The 18,626-nt window shown below is 35.7% G+C and overlaps 1 protein-coding gene across 1 annotated transcript in view; it reads right to left on the minus strand.

Moving 5' to 3' along the window:
- Nucleotides 1–3,043: 3,043 nt before the first annotated feature.
- Nucleotides 3,044–18,626, minus strand: part of LOC140144630 (nuclear pore complex protein Nup160-like) — a 51,810-nt gene continuing 36,227 nt past the window's right edge. Inside the window, exons 20-33 of the mRNA XM_072166443.1 lie at nt 17,700–17,918; nt 16,966–17,061; nt 16,293–16,387; nt 15,800–15,896; nt 14,796–14,901; nt 12,488–12,654; nt 11,898–11,964; nt 10,885–10,995; nt 10,232–10,358; nt 9,420–9,515; nt 8,813–8,957; nt 7,523–7,648; nt 6,524–6,628; nt 3,044–5,591 (exon numbers count right to left, since the gene is read on the minus strand). Coding sequence (XP_072022544.1) covers nt 5,481–5,591; nt 6,524–6,628; nt 7,523–7,648; nt 8,813–8,957; nt 9,420–9,515; nt 10,232–10,358; nt 10,885–10,995; nt 11,898–11,964; nt 12,488–12,654; nt 14,796–14,901; nt 15,800–15,896; nt 16,293–16,387; nt 16,966–17,061; nt 17,700–17,918 — 1,668 coding nt within the window. The 3' untranslated portion in view covers nt 3,044–5,480. The remainder of the gene's footprint in view (nt 5,592–6,523; nt 6,629–7,522; nt 7,649–8,812; nt 8,958–9,419; nt 9,516–10,231; nt 10,359–10,884; nt 10,996–11,897; nt 11,965–12,487; nt 12,655–14,795; nt 14,902–15,799; nt 15,897–16,292; nt 16,388–16,965; nt 17,062–17,699; nt 17,919–18,626) is intronic.

An 18,626-nucleotide genomic window follows, 5' to 3' on the forward strand; every position in this document is an offset into this window, starting at 1 on the left:
CGATAGATTGGTACATTTCTTTCCCACTTCGCATGTGCCACACACCACTCATTGGCTTGAAGGACTCATTTTTTATGTTCTGCGCATATAATTACGCATCTTTCACATTAACAGAACTAGAATTTTGTTCAATGCACAGGCTGGAATTGCAATGCGCCGACTGAAGCTTACCATATTCTTTCCACACACATATTCAAGTGCAAACCTTATAATAGGTTTTTTTATAGAAAATTACAGAATATATTCATAGTTTTCTACTCATGTTGAGGTGTAGGCATTCAAAGATCTAACATAGGAGTATCAATAGCATATGCCATGCATAACTCAGTCGGCCAAATTCACACTCACTATAAATAGATATAGATAGCCCTTAAAGCCAGAAATTTTGCAGGGTATATTAATTACTAGAATACATTGCAGTTGGGTAAAAATTTTGAAAATTATTGAGGGCACCCTCCTCAGCAAATGTTACAATATGTGACCCGGCAGCACAAACGAGCCGTAAATTCCCTAAATTGTATTCTGAGTTATGGTGTAAAATGTGTACGAAGGTCGTATTCATCGGTCACGTAAGCTGGCGCGACATCTGTCTTGTTTGGATAGTCACAACACCAATCAATAATCCTATTATTGAAGTGGATAATAAGCTTGTACCTTAGATGGCTATAGAACTTTTAATAGCTCTGGTCTTTGTTTGCTTTTGCTAAATCCTTTTCAAGTGGTGGGTTATTTGTATAGGTATGCATAACCTCGTTGACTTGGGGATTATTTGAAATGACCGCCAATTATGACTGTTTGATATTTATTGCCAGCAATGTGGAAAAAGAGACACACATAGAAACCAAAAAGCTATAATTTTTGTTGAAGGAGCAAAGTTTAACTAACCATAACTCCGCTTCTGGATATCGTTTGAAGTCAAATGATATACCATTTTTAAGTTTATGATGTTTATTTTTTAAACACGAAATAAAACAAAATTGACCGGGGAGGAATTTACGGCTCATTCGCCGTGGACGGTCACATATTGCTTTTAATTCCTGAAGATATTGTATCACCATGATATGGCTCATTTGATTTGTACAAAACAACACAACCTCACGATGTTTAACTACCTTGTATTAATAGTTACTGGAAGTACATGTATATAATAAATGATTTTTCTGTTTTGTCGAGGCATTTGCAGAAATATGAACAGATTTGAGATGGATGTTTGACTAATTAATAGTGCTCATTATTAGTGAGGGAAATCTAACGTCTTGTGTATCCTTTGCCTCTGTATGCTGTAAGCCATCTTTGTCTTTGCCTTCCTCTACTACGCTTTCCCATTCTTGGTTGCTATTCTGTGACTCCTTTTGTCCACCTTTTGTCATTTTTCTTGCAATGTGTCCTGCCCATCTCCATTTTGCATCACCAATCCTTTCCATGATGTCCTTTACTCCTGTTTTCTTCTTATGTCACTGTTTCTGACTCTATCTCAAGTTATTAAAGAACAAACCTTGATGGCATCCTATAAACAAACGCCTGTTAATTGGGAAGCTGTCCCCCTCCTCTGCCCTGAAACGCAAGTGTCAGAAGTTTCAACCCATATTTCTAGGATATTGATAAGAGTTGTACCCTGCAATTCGATTGGAAATTTTTTTGAAGCAACCACTGTGGAGCATCAACATTGAACTTCAGAAAATCCTTAAATTTGACATACATATTAAAATCCTGAAAAAAATCAACTTGACCCATGTTTTTGCAGTCTAACCTCACTTATCTATCCGGCCATGATGGGACAAAGCATTGACCACATTAAGGGGGTACTACACCCATGTGGTAACTTTGTGACTATTTTTGCATTTTTCTCAAAAAATAATTACACACACTGGTAACAAAAGTTATGTATATTATTGGGGCAAGGAATCGAATTATTACACTGAAATTTCAATGACTCAAGACAAGCGGTTCAGTATATATGATAGGAAACGAGGTACATCCTAGCGGTACCTTATTTCTGATCATAAATAACAAACCGCTTGTCTTGGGTCACTGAAATTCCAGTGTAGTAATTGATTCCTTGCCCTATAATATGCATAACTTTTGTTACCACTGTGTTATTAGTTTTGAGAAAAATGCAAAAATAGACACAAATTTATCGAGGGTGTAGTACCCCTTAATAAATTAAATTATGTGCAATTCTACATTGAGTTAAATGCTTCATTGCATGAAATCCAAGGTCTTCCTGACCCTACTAAAGAATAGGCTTTTATTTGTAGGACGTCATCAAACATGTCTGTTCATCTACTGAGCCCTTTAAGAATAGGTCATCCAAAGTTAGCTTTTCATTCAATTGTGGTCGAATTTAATCTTCTACACCTTGTTAGTTAGTGACATAGGAGAGCATTGAATAAAATTGAATTGAAATTGAATTGAATTTCTCTGGATGCAGTATTGAATCATGCATGTCAATTCAATTCCACAAAGCATTTAGTTTACACATGCATGCAAGGGCATTGTTGGCATTCTTGAGGCCCAAACATGTGAAGTAAATGATGTCACTAGAGGTGAAACAAAGTGTAGAGATAAAATTGTTGCCCGTTAAATATTAATATGGCTACATGTACACACCCTGGGGGTCACTCTCACACACAAGACACAAGTGCTACCCACCCACATCTGGCCTCTGAAATGCACCTCAACTGGTGTATCTTACACAACCAATTTTGTACCCCTAAATGGTGTAATAGTACAATGAAAAAGCTAGCCTAAATTGTGTAAATGTGCTTGTTGGTTTTGGGAACCAAATGGCACCTGCCCCTCCCCCAACTTGGATTTCCCCTTGGCAAATATCCCAACTATGCTACTTGTTGTACAAGTATCATGTAACTGTAAGATAACGACATGCTAGAATGCTAGATCCATGGCCACGGTACTCTCCATATTTACAACTTTCTATTAGAAGCATTTGACTACAAAATTTAGGACATATAGGACTGGATGGGATCAGATGACAGGCTGACAACACATTAAATAAGATGTAAACAAGGGCTTCAGATCAAACTTATTTTGTGTCTTTTCAAGATGCTTTTTTATTAGTATCAAATATTTTCATATTTACAAAACATGTCTACACTGTGTGTAGGGTTATACTAATCATGATGTTTAAGTCACATGATACGCTATAACATTACTGTTTCATACATTGTTTTGAAGAGCCTCAAGGTGTGTCCCCCACTCCTTTGAATGTTTTTGCATCCTTCAACATGTTTATATTATAGTTACTCGCCATAAACATATTTCTTACTAATCAATGCTAGGACTGAAAATAATGTTATTTTCCAGCATACAAAATTAAATTCAAAACGTTTTTATAACATTTAAATGTTGGGTTTATAAGAAGGGCATAAAATGTTTTTGTATCAAAAATACTACCAAAATATTATCAAAACATTTTTAGCAAAACAAAATGTTTTGTCAACATTTAGATAACATTAACTGCAAATATTTGGCACAACAAATAAATATATTTGGAACATTTTAATGAAACTTTTTATGTAACCTTCTATAACCCAACATTTGGACCTGACAATGTCTGCGCCCATTTGAAAATGTTACGAAAATGTTTTGTGTTTGCTACAAGCCAAAATGTATTCTACTTTGAATTAACCCATTCACTGACATATAGGCCTCGGATTGAGTGTACATGAGGAGTCAGTTCATGCAAATATGTGACACGATCAAGGTGAATGAGTCGCATGTCGACCTTGGTCGAAAATGAGTTTTACTTATGTTTCTAAAGAGAACATTGAGAGCTTTTAGAAACTGAAAACCCCATGTTGATACGACTCTTTGCAAAGTTACGTTAATTTATCAATCACTGAAAACAATATAGAACAAAAGAATTTTAACACTTTCTTTGCCAATATCTCAAAATCAATATTAGCGACATCCGACTCATTTCCGTTGATCGTGTCACATATTTGCATATAAAATCAAACTATTACCACCAAGATGCAGATGGGGAATGGAATAATTTGAAGAGCATTAGATTTACCAGCACACTTCACCAACAAGCCATTCCACAGCCCAATCACTTTACATCCACAGAGTGCGCAATAGCAATACGATTCATCTCACCAACAGGAGTGTGAAAAATATAGCCTTACGGTGCCCCATTACATCTAGGTGGAGTGTGGCAAGACAAGTAAATGCCCTGTGCAAGTGTGAAACAAGTTCTTCTGTCCTAAATGCATGGATCTTATAAATACAAATGGGGCAAAAAGGTCACATTACCAACTTAATGAGAACATATTTTATTTAGATATCATTTAAAGAATGACTGGTCATAGCTTCTGACAGGGTGTGTGAGATATCAAAGGCTAATCAGGATGGGGTCATGCTCCACCTTATTTTAAGTATATTATAGCATCTTGAAACTTGCAACTGTCTACAAGCCTCATCAAAATTTTAACTTGGCACTTATTTGCCAAAACCTTTCATACTGCCAGATTTGGCACACATTCAGGTCAGCAAAACATTCCCCACAGTGGGTTTCCATACTATTTTTCATTTTGCCGAGTCAGTAACGACAACATAATGAGGCAGCTGTTTCACATCTGCATGTATGTGGCACCTTTAAACATGTTCATATGTACGACAGTGCTTGTGAGCTGCGCTCAACAAAGTATGCACTGACATCACTGACTTGCCCAAGTGAAAATTAGTATAGACTTAAGGTGTCACAGGTAATGTGGGGTTCATTCTTTTTGAAAATGGAATAGTTGTATTCATTGATGGCTCGTAGCTTTTTTTTAGCCCAAATTTCAAATGGCCATGAAAGATGGTGGCTTATTTAAAGCATGGGTCCCTGATATACAATTGTTATCTGATTTGGAATGATGACAATTGATGGACATTGTCTTAACCACTTAAGTCCAATGTTCAAATGAATTCCGGCCAGCTTGTTCCTTGCTGGTTCCAACTCTGTAATGCCAAGTTGGTCATTTGTAATTTGGAGTGATGTAAATGCCAATTGATGGACATTGTCATGTTCATGTCTCTTGGCGAATTCCATCAGCTTGTTTATACAGTTTTTATCAAATACATTGTCTTATGTTCATGTCTCTTGGTGAATTCCATCAGCTTGTTTATCCTTGCTGGGATCTCTATAATGCCAAGTTAGTCATATGTAATTTGGAGTGATGTAAATGCCAATTGATGGGCATTGTCTTAACAATGAATGTCCAATTTGTCATTTTAGTGCTGGTCGGCAAGACCTATAATTCCCTTGAGTGCCAGTCACTCAGGCTGAGTACTGGTTGCTGCCGACCACCGTGGCTACAACCCTGCGAATGTCCAGTGTTCAAATCTCTTGGTGAATCCTTTCAACTTGTCCCTTGTTGGTACCTGTAATGCCAAGTTAGTCATATATAATTTGGATTGATGACAATGCCAATTGATGGACATTGTCCAATGTTCAAGTCTCCTGGTGATTCCCATCAGCTAGTCCCTTGCTGGTATCTCTGCAATGCCAAGTTGGTCATTTGTTCTGATACCTGCTGAGCCTGATTGTGATAGCTCCGTAATTTGTTCTGCAAACTAAGATGGAGCTGTAAGAAATCATAGAAATATCACAAAGTAAGAAATACAGTTTTTATAAAATACATTTCAGCTATTGTGTTGATATTAGAGAGGCGTGGTCTGATTTTTCATGTTCTGTTTTGCATCTTAGATTGAAGCCTACTACTAAAACAATGTGTTTCTATATTTTGAGCTCCATATGCAAAGTAAAAATGTGACATGATCAAGAGGAATGAGTCAGTTGTCGCTAATATTGTTTTTGAGATATTGGCGAAAACAGTGTTCAAATTCTTTTATTTTATATTGTTTTCACACTATTTAAATGAAAAATATCTCAGGCGATAAGTTTAAGTGGGATGAGAAAAATCTCAATTTTAGTCAGTAACTTGTTAATAGAGAGACAGACAGACATGGAGGAAGGAGGGAGACATGACAGAAAATCAGACAGGTGAGAGAATCAGAGAAAGACAAAGCCCACCCCTATGTGTTAACACCAGTAACTGAGGACACACACATTTGAATTTTGTCACCTTGGAATGGCTGTGATAAAGATTTTACTTTCCAAGTGCTGACTCACACTACACCACCAACTGCGGTTAACTTCAATGCTTTCTTATGGCATTTAAAACCTAGAAACACCATATGTGATGCGATCAAGCAAAATCAGTTGCAACTCGGAAATATTGATTTTGAGATATAGCCAAACAAAGCATATATTTCCTTTGATTTCCTGTTGTTTTGGAAACTCTTTAATTGTTCATATCTTTGCAAACTGCAGCTTTGTAAATGCCTCTTACTATCCTATAAGAAACTAAAAATTTAACATTTCCGATTTTCGACTAATTTTGCTTGATCGCATCACATATGAATCATGGACATCCAAAGTTCCTGTGAGTCCACTGTTGTAAAAAGACTATGTGTCCTTGTTTGCCAGTGTTACAAACACAACTCAGACATGTACCTTTTGCAGGAGAGGTTCATTGGTAGCATCTCTAAGAGCCCTTGATAAATGATCAATAGCATTGTATGGTAGCCACACACTGGGTGCTGTAGCCCTGAGTGGAGTCTGAAAAAAGTACAAAAGTATACACTTTATAGGAAGCACAAAAAGCAATAAAAAAATCAGAAAGTATAATGACAAGTATCATAACAGATTGTAGATAATATATTGTGGAATGTTCATTTTCCAAAACCAAATTTTCGACATTGTCTTCAGAGTGATGGAATTCCCAACATGCTCTCTGCTGTGATGACACAGCTCTATTTTGTGGTGGCATGTTCTTGAGGGGAGGGTCACAGACAAAACTGAAGAAGTATGTTGACTATGTCATACAAAACTGTCAGGTCGGTGTCAAAAATTTGGTTTTGGATGATAAAAATTACAAAATGAACCTCTTTGTTAATACTAATTTCATTTTATTTTTGTGAAGTGCGGGATCTTTCCACCATAAGATTTCAATATCAAAATCACCATTTCAAATAAGTAATGATCACATTAATTTCTTTCCTTCTAGAAAAGTTAACTTTCTCTTCACTGGAATTTGAATCAAGGACCTTCTGACCCAATATCTAAACCAGTGCATGCTCTTACCACTACAGCCAAAAAGGATTCAGTAGTTGGAAAATTAATGCACTACATTTATATTTTGTGTGTAACCTTACCTATGAATGAAATGTATTCTGCTAATTTCAAGGTTATGCTTGTCTTTTTCTCATAGGCCAAAAATAATTGTCTCAAAGCTACTGCACACATTGTTTCGCGGTGTGCATTTGTCTCCAAGAAATCGGACAATTCAATTTTTTTCCCTTTTTTATTTTTACAAAATATCAGTACCAAATGTTTTTAGAATTGTGTGACTGACACTCTCAATTAGGCAAAATATTTCATTATTTGATAAGAAATGTAAGCAACTGAAATAAGTATTTAGAACATTTTTCAACTGGAATTATTCAGACTTACTGTAAGACCAAAGTATTCTGTGCCCTTGCCCATAACTGCATCTATATACTCTAATGCAAGATAGGTGGCTTCTTCCAACATGTCATAGTTGATGTACAATGTCAACAGCTCTGCTGCATGCAATTTCTGTAAGGTAAAAAAAATGTTATGAAAGGTAAAAAAATATTATTAATCTGTTTAATTAAAACAATGAACAAAGATAGAGTGAGCAAATTTTATCCAAACGCCAGTTCCGAGGACCATATTCATGAACTTATATGTTACTCATTCTATTTAGTGATGGGTCGAATTATAACTTGTGTGTACAATACGTTTAGTAAGGGTTCCATGTTTAAACCATTGCTAATACTTCTGTCTGTTCAATAAACTGTAGAGTATTTTCTACGAATCAACACTTTTCTGCACAAAGTGAAAGAATCAACAGTTTCTCATGTATTCTAAATGATAGTAAGGGTGCACTATTCCAAGTCTTTCATTACACACGACATCATCCATAACACAATTTAAGAATTTAATGTACCAAGATCAAAGACATACCTAAAGTATACTATTCCATTTTCTACAGCCTGAATGAAATACTCTCAATACTGCATTAATATAATATGATTTTTTAAAAAGATAATTGTGCATAATCCATCACATGAGTGACATTGCTTTTGGTGACATGATGAAGTTATGTGTGTGCTAATAGCTATATGCATCATGGGATGTGTGCACAGTCAAACAACCCAAATGGGCTATTCCATTTGAAATTCATACCCCCACTGTAGAAGATTTAGTTGTAGTCTTCCACAGAGGGAGTATGGGTCTTCAAATAGAATAGACAATTGGGTAAATTCCATTTGAAATACTCAAGTTGTGGAAGATTATTGGTAAAGCTATAAATAGGGGAGTAAATAATAACCCTAGCCAATTCCATCTGAAAAACATACTCCCTCTTTGACAGACTTTTCTTAAATCTTCCACAGGGGTATGACAGATTTCAAATCGTTGGCAGAGTGCAACACTATCGTAAGTGCAGTAGAATGCAATAGCTGCCATTTGCAACATTTCAATAAATGTACTTACTTTTAACCAATAACACTAGAAAAAACACCCAACTACATGTAAAGGTTATATCTTGGGTTATCAGGAAAGTATACAGAACATCAACACTTTACAATGAGCATGATGAGGGGATTTTGCTGCAACCAATAGGTATTTTACAATTTTGGTAATTATTACATTCTACTGCACTTACGATAGTGTTGCACTCTACCGACGAAATGTAACAGCCCAATAGATACCTACCTTGTAAGTATTAACTAGCCACTTGGGTAGATGAAATCCTACTGATAACAGCCTGTTGACAACACACTTGTAGTAAGTATGATCACCTTCCTGGTCATACTTGATCAGATATGCTCTCAGTAATCTCCATGCTATATCAGCAGGCCTACATTAAGTATGAGAATATAATGATGAACATGTCACTTGTGTTTATGTATGTATTATCATGACCAATGCATGACTCAAATATGATTAAGACTGAAAATATCACTAGAATGAGTAGGTATGCATGACTTCTTAATTGGGGTAGGTGAGATGGGCTTACAACTTGGTGTGCATCATTAATGCTACTTCTTCTGAAATCACTGTAATGTTGAGGTTTATTATCACAACAAAACAACTTCCATTAATTTGATCACTTTCTTCACTAATTAAACTATAAAATATCATAAGATCAAAACACTTGGGTTTATCAACATTCAAAGTGTTAATAGATTCACTACATGTAAAACACCCTTTCTACAAATAGTAATTCACCCACATAATTTCACATAGTTTTCATTGATGTGGTGCTCATTCTTAATAAACTCTAATCCAATGTGTTATGCTTTTGAATTAATATTCTTACCCAACATCTCTTGAAGGATTCAATTGTCCTAGTTCATTGGCTGACAACCACTTCCAGGTCAGGTCATCTGGCCCATTGGATGACAACTTCACACATCTGAAATAAAAAAGTAGAAAATTGTTAACAGAAAAGATTAGGCAGCAACTTTGTTTAAAGAGCACAAGTTACTTTCATATGTGGCAGTAAATTGTACAACTGAGTAGTTAAAAAAAAAATATGCCACTCGCCATTATTCATTACAATTTTTGAAGAAAAAAAAGTTTGTCTCAAAGCTTACAAGTGTTTTAAAAACAAATGCGAAATGTGATTTTTTTTAAATTTCCGACTTGGTATTTTTATGGTTTTTTGAGAAAAAAAATCTGATTTTCGCCCAATTTTTCCAGAAAAAATTAAAAAAAATTGCATCTCTTTTTTTTCAAATCGCATGATTTAACAGATGTGTGCGCAATCTTTGAGACATTTTATTTAGACAATTAGTGAAGAAACCCAACAAAAGGAATGTAAAAGAGAAAAATGTAACACCGGCTGCAAGGCTTCCTGCTAGTTTTCCAAGTATGGAGTCCACATGGACTTCATTAATCTACAGAATTTTACGTAAATGGGATCCAATCTCCAAATTGTTTTGGATCTGTAGTGACAAATTCTCACATATTTACCAAGTTCTCTTTCAAAGTATGACTCTCTGCGGACCCCACAATCTTCAACATTTGAAAAATATAAGATCTCACACAAAGGCAAAAAAACTGTCTAGTGGGACCTGACCCCAGTGCACCATTCTTTGATCTTATTCTAAATTTACAGAATAAACTTACTTTGTAGCCAGTCCTTCAAACACTGAATTCAAAGGCAGTTTGAAAGTTTTGCACACAGTGACTGCTGTGTCAAACAGACCTGCTTGTACTAGCAATGCCAAAGTCTCATCAGCAGACAGTGAAATACCTGAGGGGAAAAAAATTGAATAATGACATTAAGACATATGGCAAGTTGAAGGTCTCCACAACAGACTGATGTAATAATCTGAATAAGTAATACAGCCATTATCTACAACACGCTGGCAGCTGTATCAAATGTGACACGATCTGGTCCATGGGGACCAAAAGCGGCAAATCTGAAACTGAGATAAAGGTAAAAATATGGAGTAAAAAACAATAAAATACATAAGAAAATAGACATCAAAAAACTTCATAACTTTAGAACTAAGTATACTAGGCCTTTGGTGTTTTCAGTAAATGATAGCCTAATGTAAGAATTATAGTAACTCAACCTCCTTTAGCCCCATGGACCAGATCGTGTCACAAATACATTTGTTCGGCCCAACAAAACTTACATCTCATACAAAAACAGGGAATTAAAACAAGAATTTACTGTTGTTTATTAATACAAGCCTCACAACATTTTCAACAAAGAATTGATTTTTCCTGTTTAATATTCTACAAGGATACTCAAGATTTGGTTTTCATCTTACCTGTCACATGACTTGAATCTTGTTCATGATTGGCTAGTTTTAATCTGGCTGATACAAGCAGATATTCTTTCTCTATCTCCTTCAGTTCCAAAACTGTAACTTGTCGTTTTACTGTAGAAATGAAACATTGAAACAAAACACCATAATGAAACCATGTGATTCATGCACTAAATTTGATTCAGTTGCTTCCCTGCAGAGATGTTCCTCAAATGCATACATTATGAAGACTTGAAAAACTGTAGGATTTCTATGTGTCTTATTGGGTTGGTCAGGTCATACTTGTCAATCAAGCTTTTGCCCTGTTACTGTTATACTATAGGGATATTTAGTGGCGTTAATTTTTGGAGATAGTTCTGAACAGTTTGCAGATTGTTGATATTTCATTGATCACTTTGGTTCAGAAATATTTTTGATACTATAAGTTGGATAGTCCAAATCTGAACACAATTAATATCAATATATGACCATGTTTTTAATCAGAAGTTGGAATGCTGTTTCTCATATACTCTCAGCTTCATATGCTTCTTGAATTACATGTAGTTACTGAAAATGTACATGATTGGCTCATTGTTGACAACTAAAACTAACAAATTGTAACCAAAGAATTTAACTTAATGTGTTATAATTCCATAGACTGCCATGTATGAGGACAAATACATTGCACCTGCAACATCATTTTTAGAATAATTACGGTATACCCTACACAGCGTACCCTGTGGGTGTAATTTATATCTTAGTTTCAACGAGGCATCACACTCTTATGGTTCTCAGTGTGGCGGGTATTCCGTAATTGTACCCAATTTTTTGCACGCAACCTAAAATCTAATGATGGTTGGAGAATGATCATTATAAGTTGGTCCCTAACTATCGGCAAAATTCAGTTTCACTCATAACACAATCATGCACGCTCAATAACTATGACAACACAATCTAGAATATCTTCTCTTCCATGAGTGGCTGTCATTGTGAAAAAGAGATTCCTTTTTTGTAGCTCATTCTATGTTTCAACTTACCATGTTGTTCTAATTCATCCCCATCGTAAGTCCTCTTGGGTGAAGCTCCCATCATATCCTCACGACTCTGTAACCAACAATATGCATTAGTTCAATATGTACAAATTCTGACATTTTATATTGCTGCTTGACTTGACATTTTCTGGTTGAACTAAAACAAAACATTGGTTTAATGTTACAACTTGCAACTCAACTAACCTCACATTTGGCAACCAGTGCAAAGACCATGGACTAAATTGTTTTATTAAATTCTTCTTTGATCAAATTTATTGTTGAACATAACAACTTATTTTCCTTTTTTTACCATACATGTCATTATGATACATAACATTTCCAATGAGTGATGTTTTTTGACTAGCGATAGTGTTAAAACAAATGGTTGATATTGTAGGGAATAAAAAATGTTTAAGCTTTTGATTTTTATTCTATGATGTGGTGTCATGTGGAAAAAAAAACCTCTTATTGTCTGTACATTCCTACAGGCTCTCCAGCTCACGATGTAATCCTGTAAATCTTACTTACACATGTTTAACACAAACTTCAATGACTTGTTGAAGTGACAAATTGTGAAGAATTAAAACCCGACTTACAGGTTGAGTATCTGTTGGCACTGGCTTCACGATCCATGCATAATTAGGATGCACCAATCTCAATGCATTAATAGCTGCTAGATAGCATTTAGCTTGCTGTTGTAATCCACTCAGAGTTGGTACTTCTAGAGCTAGACGCATAGCTTGTTCGTACATCACACCTCCAGCTGGAAAAAAATCATTGTTAAAATGAAAATAGCTGCCACATAGGATTTTTGTTTCTTTGTAAATCTTTTCAGAATCAGCATTTGAATTGAAAAATTGAGATAAGCTTCTTAGGCAAAACTATATAGTTTGGTTTGCAATAGTATGATTCAATTCTTGTTTTGTTATGCACTACACCCAGTGGTCAACATATGCATATTTATAATGCATATGTAATTATTGTGGTCACCACATATTGCTGAAGGGAATTCAAGTATTAACGGTCTGCATTACATTATTGTGTCCAGGCTTCCAGATAAGCGGGCGCAAACCAGGAGCTACTTTTAAAAAAAAGTAGCTCCTGGTCATTCAATTTTACCAAGGAACCAGGAGCTACTTTGACACAACCAGGAGCTACTCTTGAAATCCAATATTAAACAGTTTTATTACTTGTTAAGTGTTAACTACACTGTAATATGTTACATGTAGGCCTAAGTACTACTACAACCCCCTCTAAATCCCACCCAGAGTCACTTAGGCCTACTGCTACTTCAGTACTAGACTACAAAAGTACAAACTTGATACAATGATACTGATATCATTTATGGTAATCACTCAGTGTGTTTCCATTCTTTTTTCTTTCTTTTCTTTTTTCTTTCTTGTCCTACTTTCTTTTCTTTTCTTTTTTATTTAATTTTTTTTTTTCAATCAAATTAGTATAATTACCTAATATTTACGGCCCACCCCTGCTGGCCAATAATAATTTTAAATACTGCCCTCTTTTGTATGGAAGTTGCCAACCATATAAACAAAATGGCAGAGATCTCGCCGAATTTTCTCGATATCACGGCTGTTTTGCTGTTAAAAATATCACTCTGAAAGCAATATTACTGTGCACTATATTAATTATTGAAGTGAATTAAGCCATAACTTGGTAATTCAGGGGTTCAGATGGTTTGAAAATGATGTGTATAATGCACGTTTTGAGCCTGATTTAGAAAACAACATCATGAACATGTAGGAATGTTTGTGGCGTTTTCCACTCACAGTCACACCAGGCGCTCAATACTGAATTTCTTCAGCGCCTGGGGGTTTGTTTTATAGCTCAACCAGGCGCTATAACATCAGAACCATGGGGTAAAAAGCGCCCGAGCGCCCGCTTATCTGGATGCCTGATTGTGTCAACAGATGGCGACATAGCAAATTCTCTTGATCGCTTCTTGTGCTCAGCAAATTTTAATATTAGATATGGACTCACTGTAGTAAAATGTTATTCAGCATTCTGAAAAACTCACAACTATATGCCTTTGTACTTTACAGCTAGTGGCCGACCATGAATGTGAAGGCACAAGTTGATCAAAATTAATACAAATGCTGACTAAATGTTGTCACTACACCATAGCTCTACTTGCTACTACTCCTGTGTATTGATTAACATGTAGAGGTGCAACAGAGCTCCCCAAGGTGTAAAAGAGGCAATTGATGCACTTTATTAAGAGAATATGCTGGCATCCACTACAATAAAAATATTGACCAGCCCATCCATTATGACACAATATTGGATAGGTAAAAGACAAAATCTTTTATTCTCATTCTTATTAAGTTTTAAGTATAATTTGTATAAGTAAAACTGCTTTTTTGGCAGAAATAATAAAGCTCCTTTTGTGAGGACAAACCCGTTGTTTCAAATGAACAAAACCATTATGAATATCTAAGGCACTGAACTGTGTTCTTAGTTCGCACACATGTATTATGTGAACACATTATCGCACGATCATTGAGGATCAACAAAGCATGCCGCTATTGTTTGTACCACTATCCACTATTGTGTCATACTATTTGGGTGAAACCAATCAAATTGCATGTGTTTTTGACAAGGCACACCAACCTTATACCAATGCATTCTATTCAATCACAGCAAATGTTCAGGTGGCTTAGTGTGATGTATATAATCTCACATCAGATGCGGGGAGGGATGAGGCAAATAAATTCCAATTGAAAACATCGATTCTACATCTACATCTATAGGCCTTATCTGATATGCACTAGCCCATAGTAATGTCATTGGCGGGCGGGGGAACAAGGGACTAAAGTAAAAGGGAGCTGGTGAATGCTTACATTGACAACTATAATGCTAATTGATAAATGGAAGTTTGGTCATTACCTTTTCTATAGTTGCCCCTATAGATATGGAATGCATAGAGCAAGTCATAATAGTTGTGTGTGGTCAGGTCAACTGTCCGTGCTCTTGATTCAATGATGCTTACAACCTGAAATAAACAAACATAAGTAATTAAACTATCCATTGCTGAAGTAGTTTCCCTTGTCTTTACTAATCACATGTAGAACAGTTTTCTTTCAGGTAGCTATAATAATGGTTTGCATTCATATACTGGTGTACCAGGCAAACTGTAGAAATGGCCCACTGACCTGCTCCCATAATGACTATACTTGGGCAAATGTGAGGTAGTGCACACAGTCTTGTTTCAATTTTAGAATGAGTTGAAATTTGGTCTCTACCAGGACTAGTCGAGATGCACCCTGCAAATTTTGATTGATTTTGTCCATTCTGTTTTTCCAGTTGCCAACACCAAACCCCACCCAGGTCTAGACATAGCAAGTGTCTCAAAAGTTTCCTTCTCCTTCTTGAGTGATTGCACCATTTGACTATAATGAATCATAGTTTGCTCAGCGGATGGTCATTTTTTTGGAAGGGGGATGTCATGAATATGTCAGTAAGCAGATTCATTGTTTATAACCTCCATGTCTGAAATTTTTTATGCCCCCCCCATCTTGGATTGAAAATTTGCATGACCCCTTCCTTCTGCACACACAGACCACAAACAAGAAATGTGTTATACAATTGTTCGCACAGTTTAATTGGAATGAATGAACACATAGCACAATGTTTTGATTGTAACAACAATTTTGGCCAATATTTAAATGGCAATTCAAAAGTCACAAGCCGTTGATAATTTTTTTCCCACCATATTTTTGGTGCATAACAATTTAGGATCCCCTTTGAAAATGACCAATTTCCTTATTCCAATGTTAACATTTTGTAAGAATTTTATCAAACTTGGAGCATTTGCTCCGTTTTTTTTAAATATTCATCTTTTTAGTTCCATGTTTTTTGTGTGAATATCGCTTAATTCCTGGTCTACTTACTTCATCATGCAGGTCTACATAAGGGAACTGGCAGAGTTGCTTGATTTGAGCGCGCTCACACAATACAACGACAAACTGACGCAGACAATCATGACGTCTGAAAATTAAAAATAAACAAAAACAGTGAGTAAATCACTTTTTTGATGGCTTAAATAAAAGAAAACAAGAAAATTTACTGTAACAACAACATCCAAGATGTGGATTAAAAAATAGACATTTTTTTTATCCTTTATTTTCCTTAATTAGTGGTGTACACTTTTTGAATATATTTAAATTCATCCAAAGTGCCCCTGCTGGTCAGTTGGTATCATATTGTAATAATCATGTGTGGTACACATATGAGGGTTTCAACATTTAAAGTAGGCTCTTTAAATTTTAGGTAATATAATTATTTTGTCAAAATTTTCATAGCATAGAAGTTAAAAACATTAAACAGAGGGAAGTTACTAAAACTGCTTCTTGCACAACAACCTCAATTGAACAATACAATTACCTTTCATGGTCCCTATTGGCAGTCATAGCTCTGTAAGCTTCATCTATGTGGCCCAGCTCCAGATGATACTTGAACACTTTGCACCATAGAGTAGACTGCAATGATAAATAAGGTCAAAAGTAATTAGTGAATAAAGACACAAAAAGACTGACAGAGAGAAAGGTGATAAAAACTGCTATAATAATGTGTGGGTCAAAGTAATTGCTCTTGTTATTGTTTTAAAGAGTTCTGATATGTCCAGCCATTTGTAACAGCCAACTCAATGAGTTCATATCAGATAAAGAAAAATTACCTCTGCCATTGAAGGAACTTGAATTAGCACTCCTTTCTGGTATAAGCCCATCTGTGATAAAATTGCTAATTTAGGGATGGGCTTAAGGTCCGTTCATACTACCACCGCATTCGCGATGCGTTGCTTAACGATGCCGATATATTTATTGATTACTTTATGCCGCAACTCAACGCAACTCGTCGCATTTCCAAGTTGAAATGTATTTAACTTCATTGCGATATCGCAATGCAGTAGTTTGAAGTATGATGCAGTGCGGCAACGCAACGCATCGCAAATGCGGTGGCCGGTGGTAGTATGAACGGACCTTTATACCTGTATGGCTACAGTAATTCAAATAGAAAAGTGTCAAAATGACATTGGCCAAGTATTCTAATAACTCACAATGTTAGGGTCATCATCGTCTGCTACACTGAGTGCTGTGTTGGCTAGTGAGATGACAAGATCTGGTACTGAAAACTGCTCCAATAACCTGATCACCTATAAAGAATAACAAGAAGTGAATGGTCGTAAGATTACATAAATTATTGGTAATGGGATGTGTGTACACTTTGTACAGGATTTATTTTCGTGCCTATAATGGCAAATATTTAGTTTCCTTAGCTTAAAAGGGCATTTCGTGATCCACAACATCATCCCCCCACTTTTCTCAAAAAAAGTTGAGATTTTTATATCACTGGAAACCTCTGGCAACATAATGTTTATGTACAAAATATTTCTTTCAGATTAATTCGTTTAGCAAAGATATCGTGAAATTTGAATTTCGTTCTGGTATACCAGAACGAAATTACAACACATTGTCTATGGAGCAGTGTAATACACATAATCATGCATAACTTGCAAACGCAAAATCGGAATCAACTGAAATTTTCGGAATAAGCTTTTTTCGTGGATATCTACTGAAAAATTCATAAAAAGAGGATGCTAGGATCACGAAACACTCCTTAAAGTTAATTTTAAGTTTTCAGTTCTATGAATGGGCCAGGCCGCAATCAATCTTATATGTGCAATACACTAGAACAAGGCATTATGGAACATGGAGAAAAAGGTCTACTGGCAGTCTAGAGCACCTGACTAGGGAGTGGGAGGTCCTGAAACAATTCTCACCAAGCTCTTACCTTGAGATAATACAGGATGTCCAGTTTCTTTCCTTCAAGTTCTTCCGTCTGTAGCAGCTTATTGAGAAGGAAGTCCTCTCTTGCAAGCCTGTTAGCAACCTTGAGGAAACATGACAATGCTTTGTGAGGCTCACCAGAGTTGAGAAGACTATGTCCAAGAAGAAACTGACGAGAGCCTGCATTCCATTCACACCATGGATTCAACAGTCTAATGCATTCCTACAGAAACAGGTACAGATTCTTGTTAAAATTGTTAGATCAACTTATCAATATTTTGACAGAAAATGAAACTTGTGATTAAACGACCTGACCCTCCTACTGAATTTGACTCAAAACTGTTTTCTTCAAATATTCTTCAAGTAGTATAGAGCACCTTGAATAATAACCATGCATGCTATTTATCACGTTGTGAAATATTTTTTTGAATATTATTCACCTTTGTCCTAAAATTGAACTTGTGACATGGTTTGTGTAAACAGCTTTGATTTTCATTTAAAGATGTCACAACTGAAATCAAGTATGCTGGCAAAATGTCTGTTATGTTCCTAAAAGGAAATCAGTACCATAAACTAATCAATGGCTAATATAGTTATATACCCTAAATTAAACATACCAGACGGTCTATATGAATTTGAATATTCCTAACAAAGAAAGAGCACTTTTAATCCTTCGTTTCTGCGATTCAAGGAAGCTGCCATGATAGCTGCTGGCGAATCCTTTCTGCCACAAGCGGTAGTCTAACCTTTTACACAGACCCACTGGGGTTCGTTGACGGGCAAATCAATCGTGTGTTGCTGTGTGGCATTCGCGACCCCACAGCGAATTTGGTTTTTAGTGCTGTTTTTAAACTTTTCGTTCTCAAAAGACATTGTTGATCATAAATATTACTTAAAATATATTTTTTTATGTTCTTCTGTAGTTTTATTG

Source organism: Amphiura filiformis, unplaced genomic scaffold, assembly GCF_039555335.1.
Source record: "Amphiura filiformis unplaced genomic scaffold, Afil_fr2py scaffold_68, whole genome shotgun sequence".
Lineage (NCBI taxonomy): Eukaryota > Metazoa > Echinodermata > Ophiuroidea > Amphilepidida > Amphiuridae > Amphiura > Amphiura filiformis.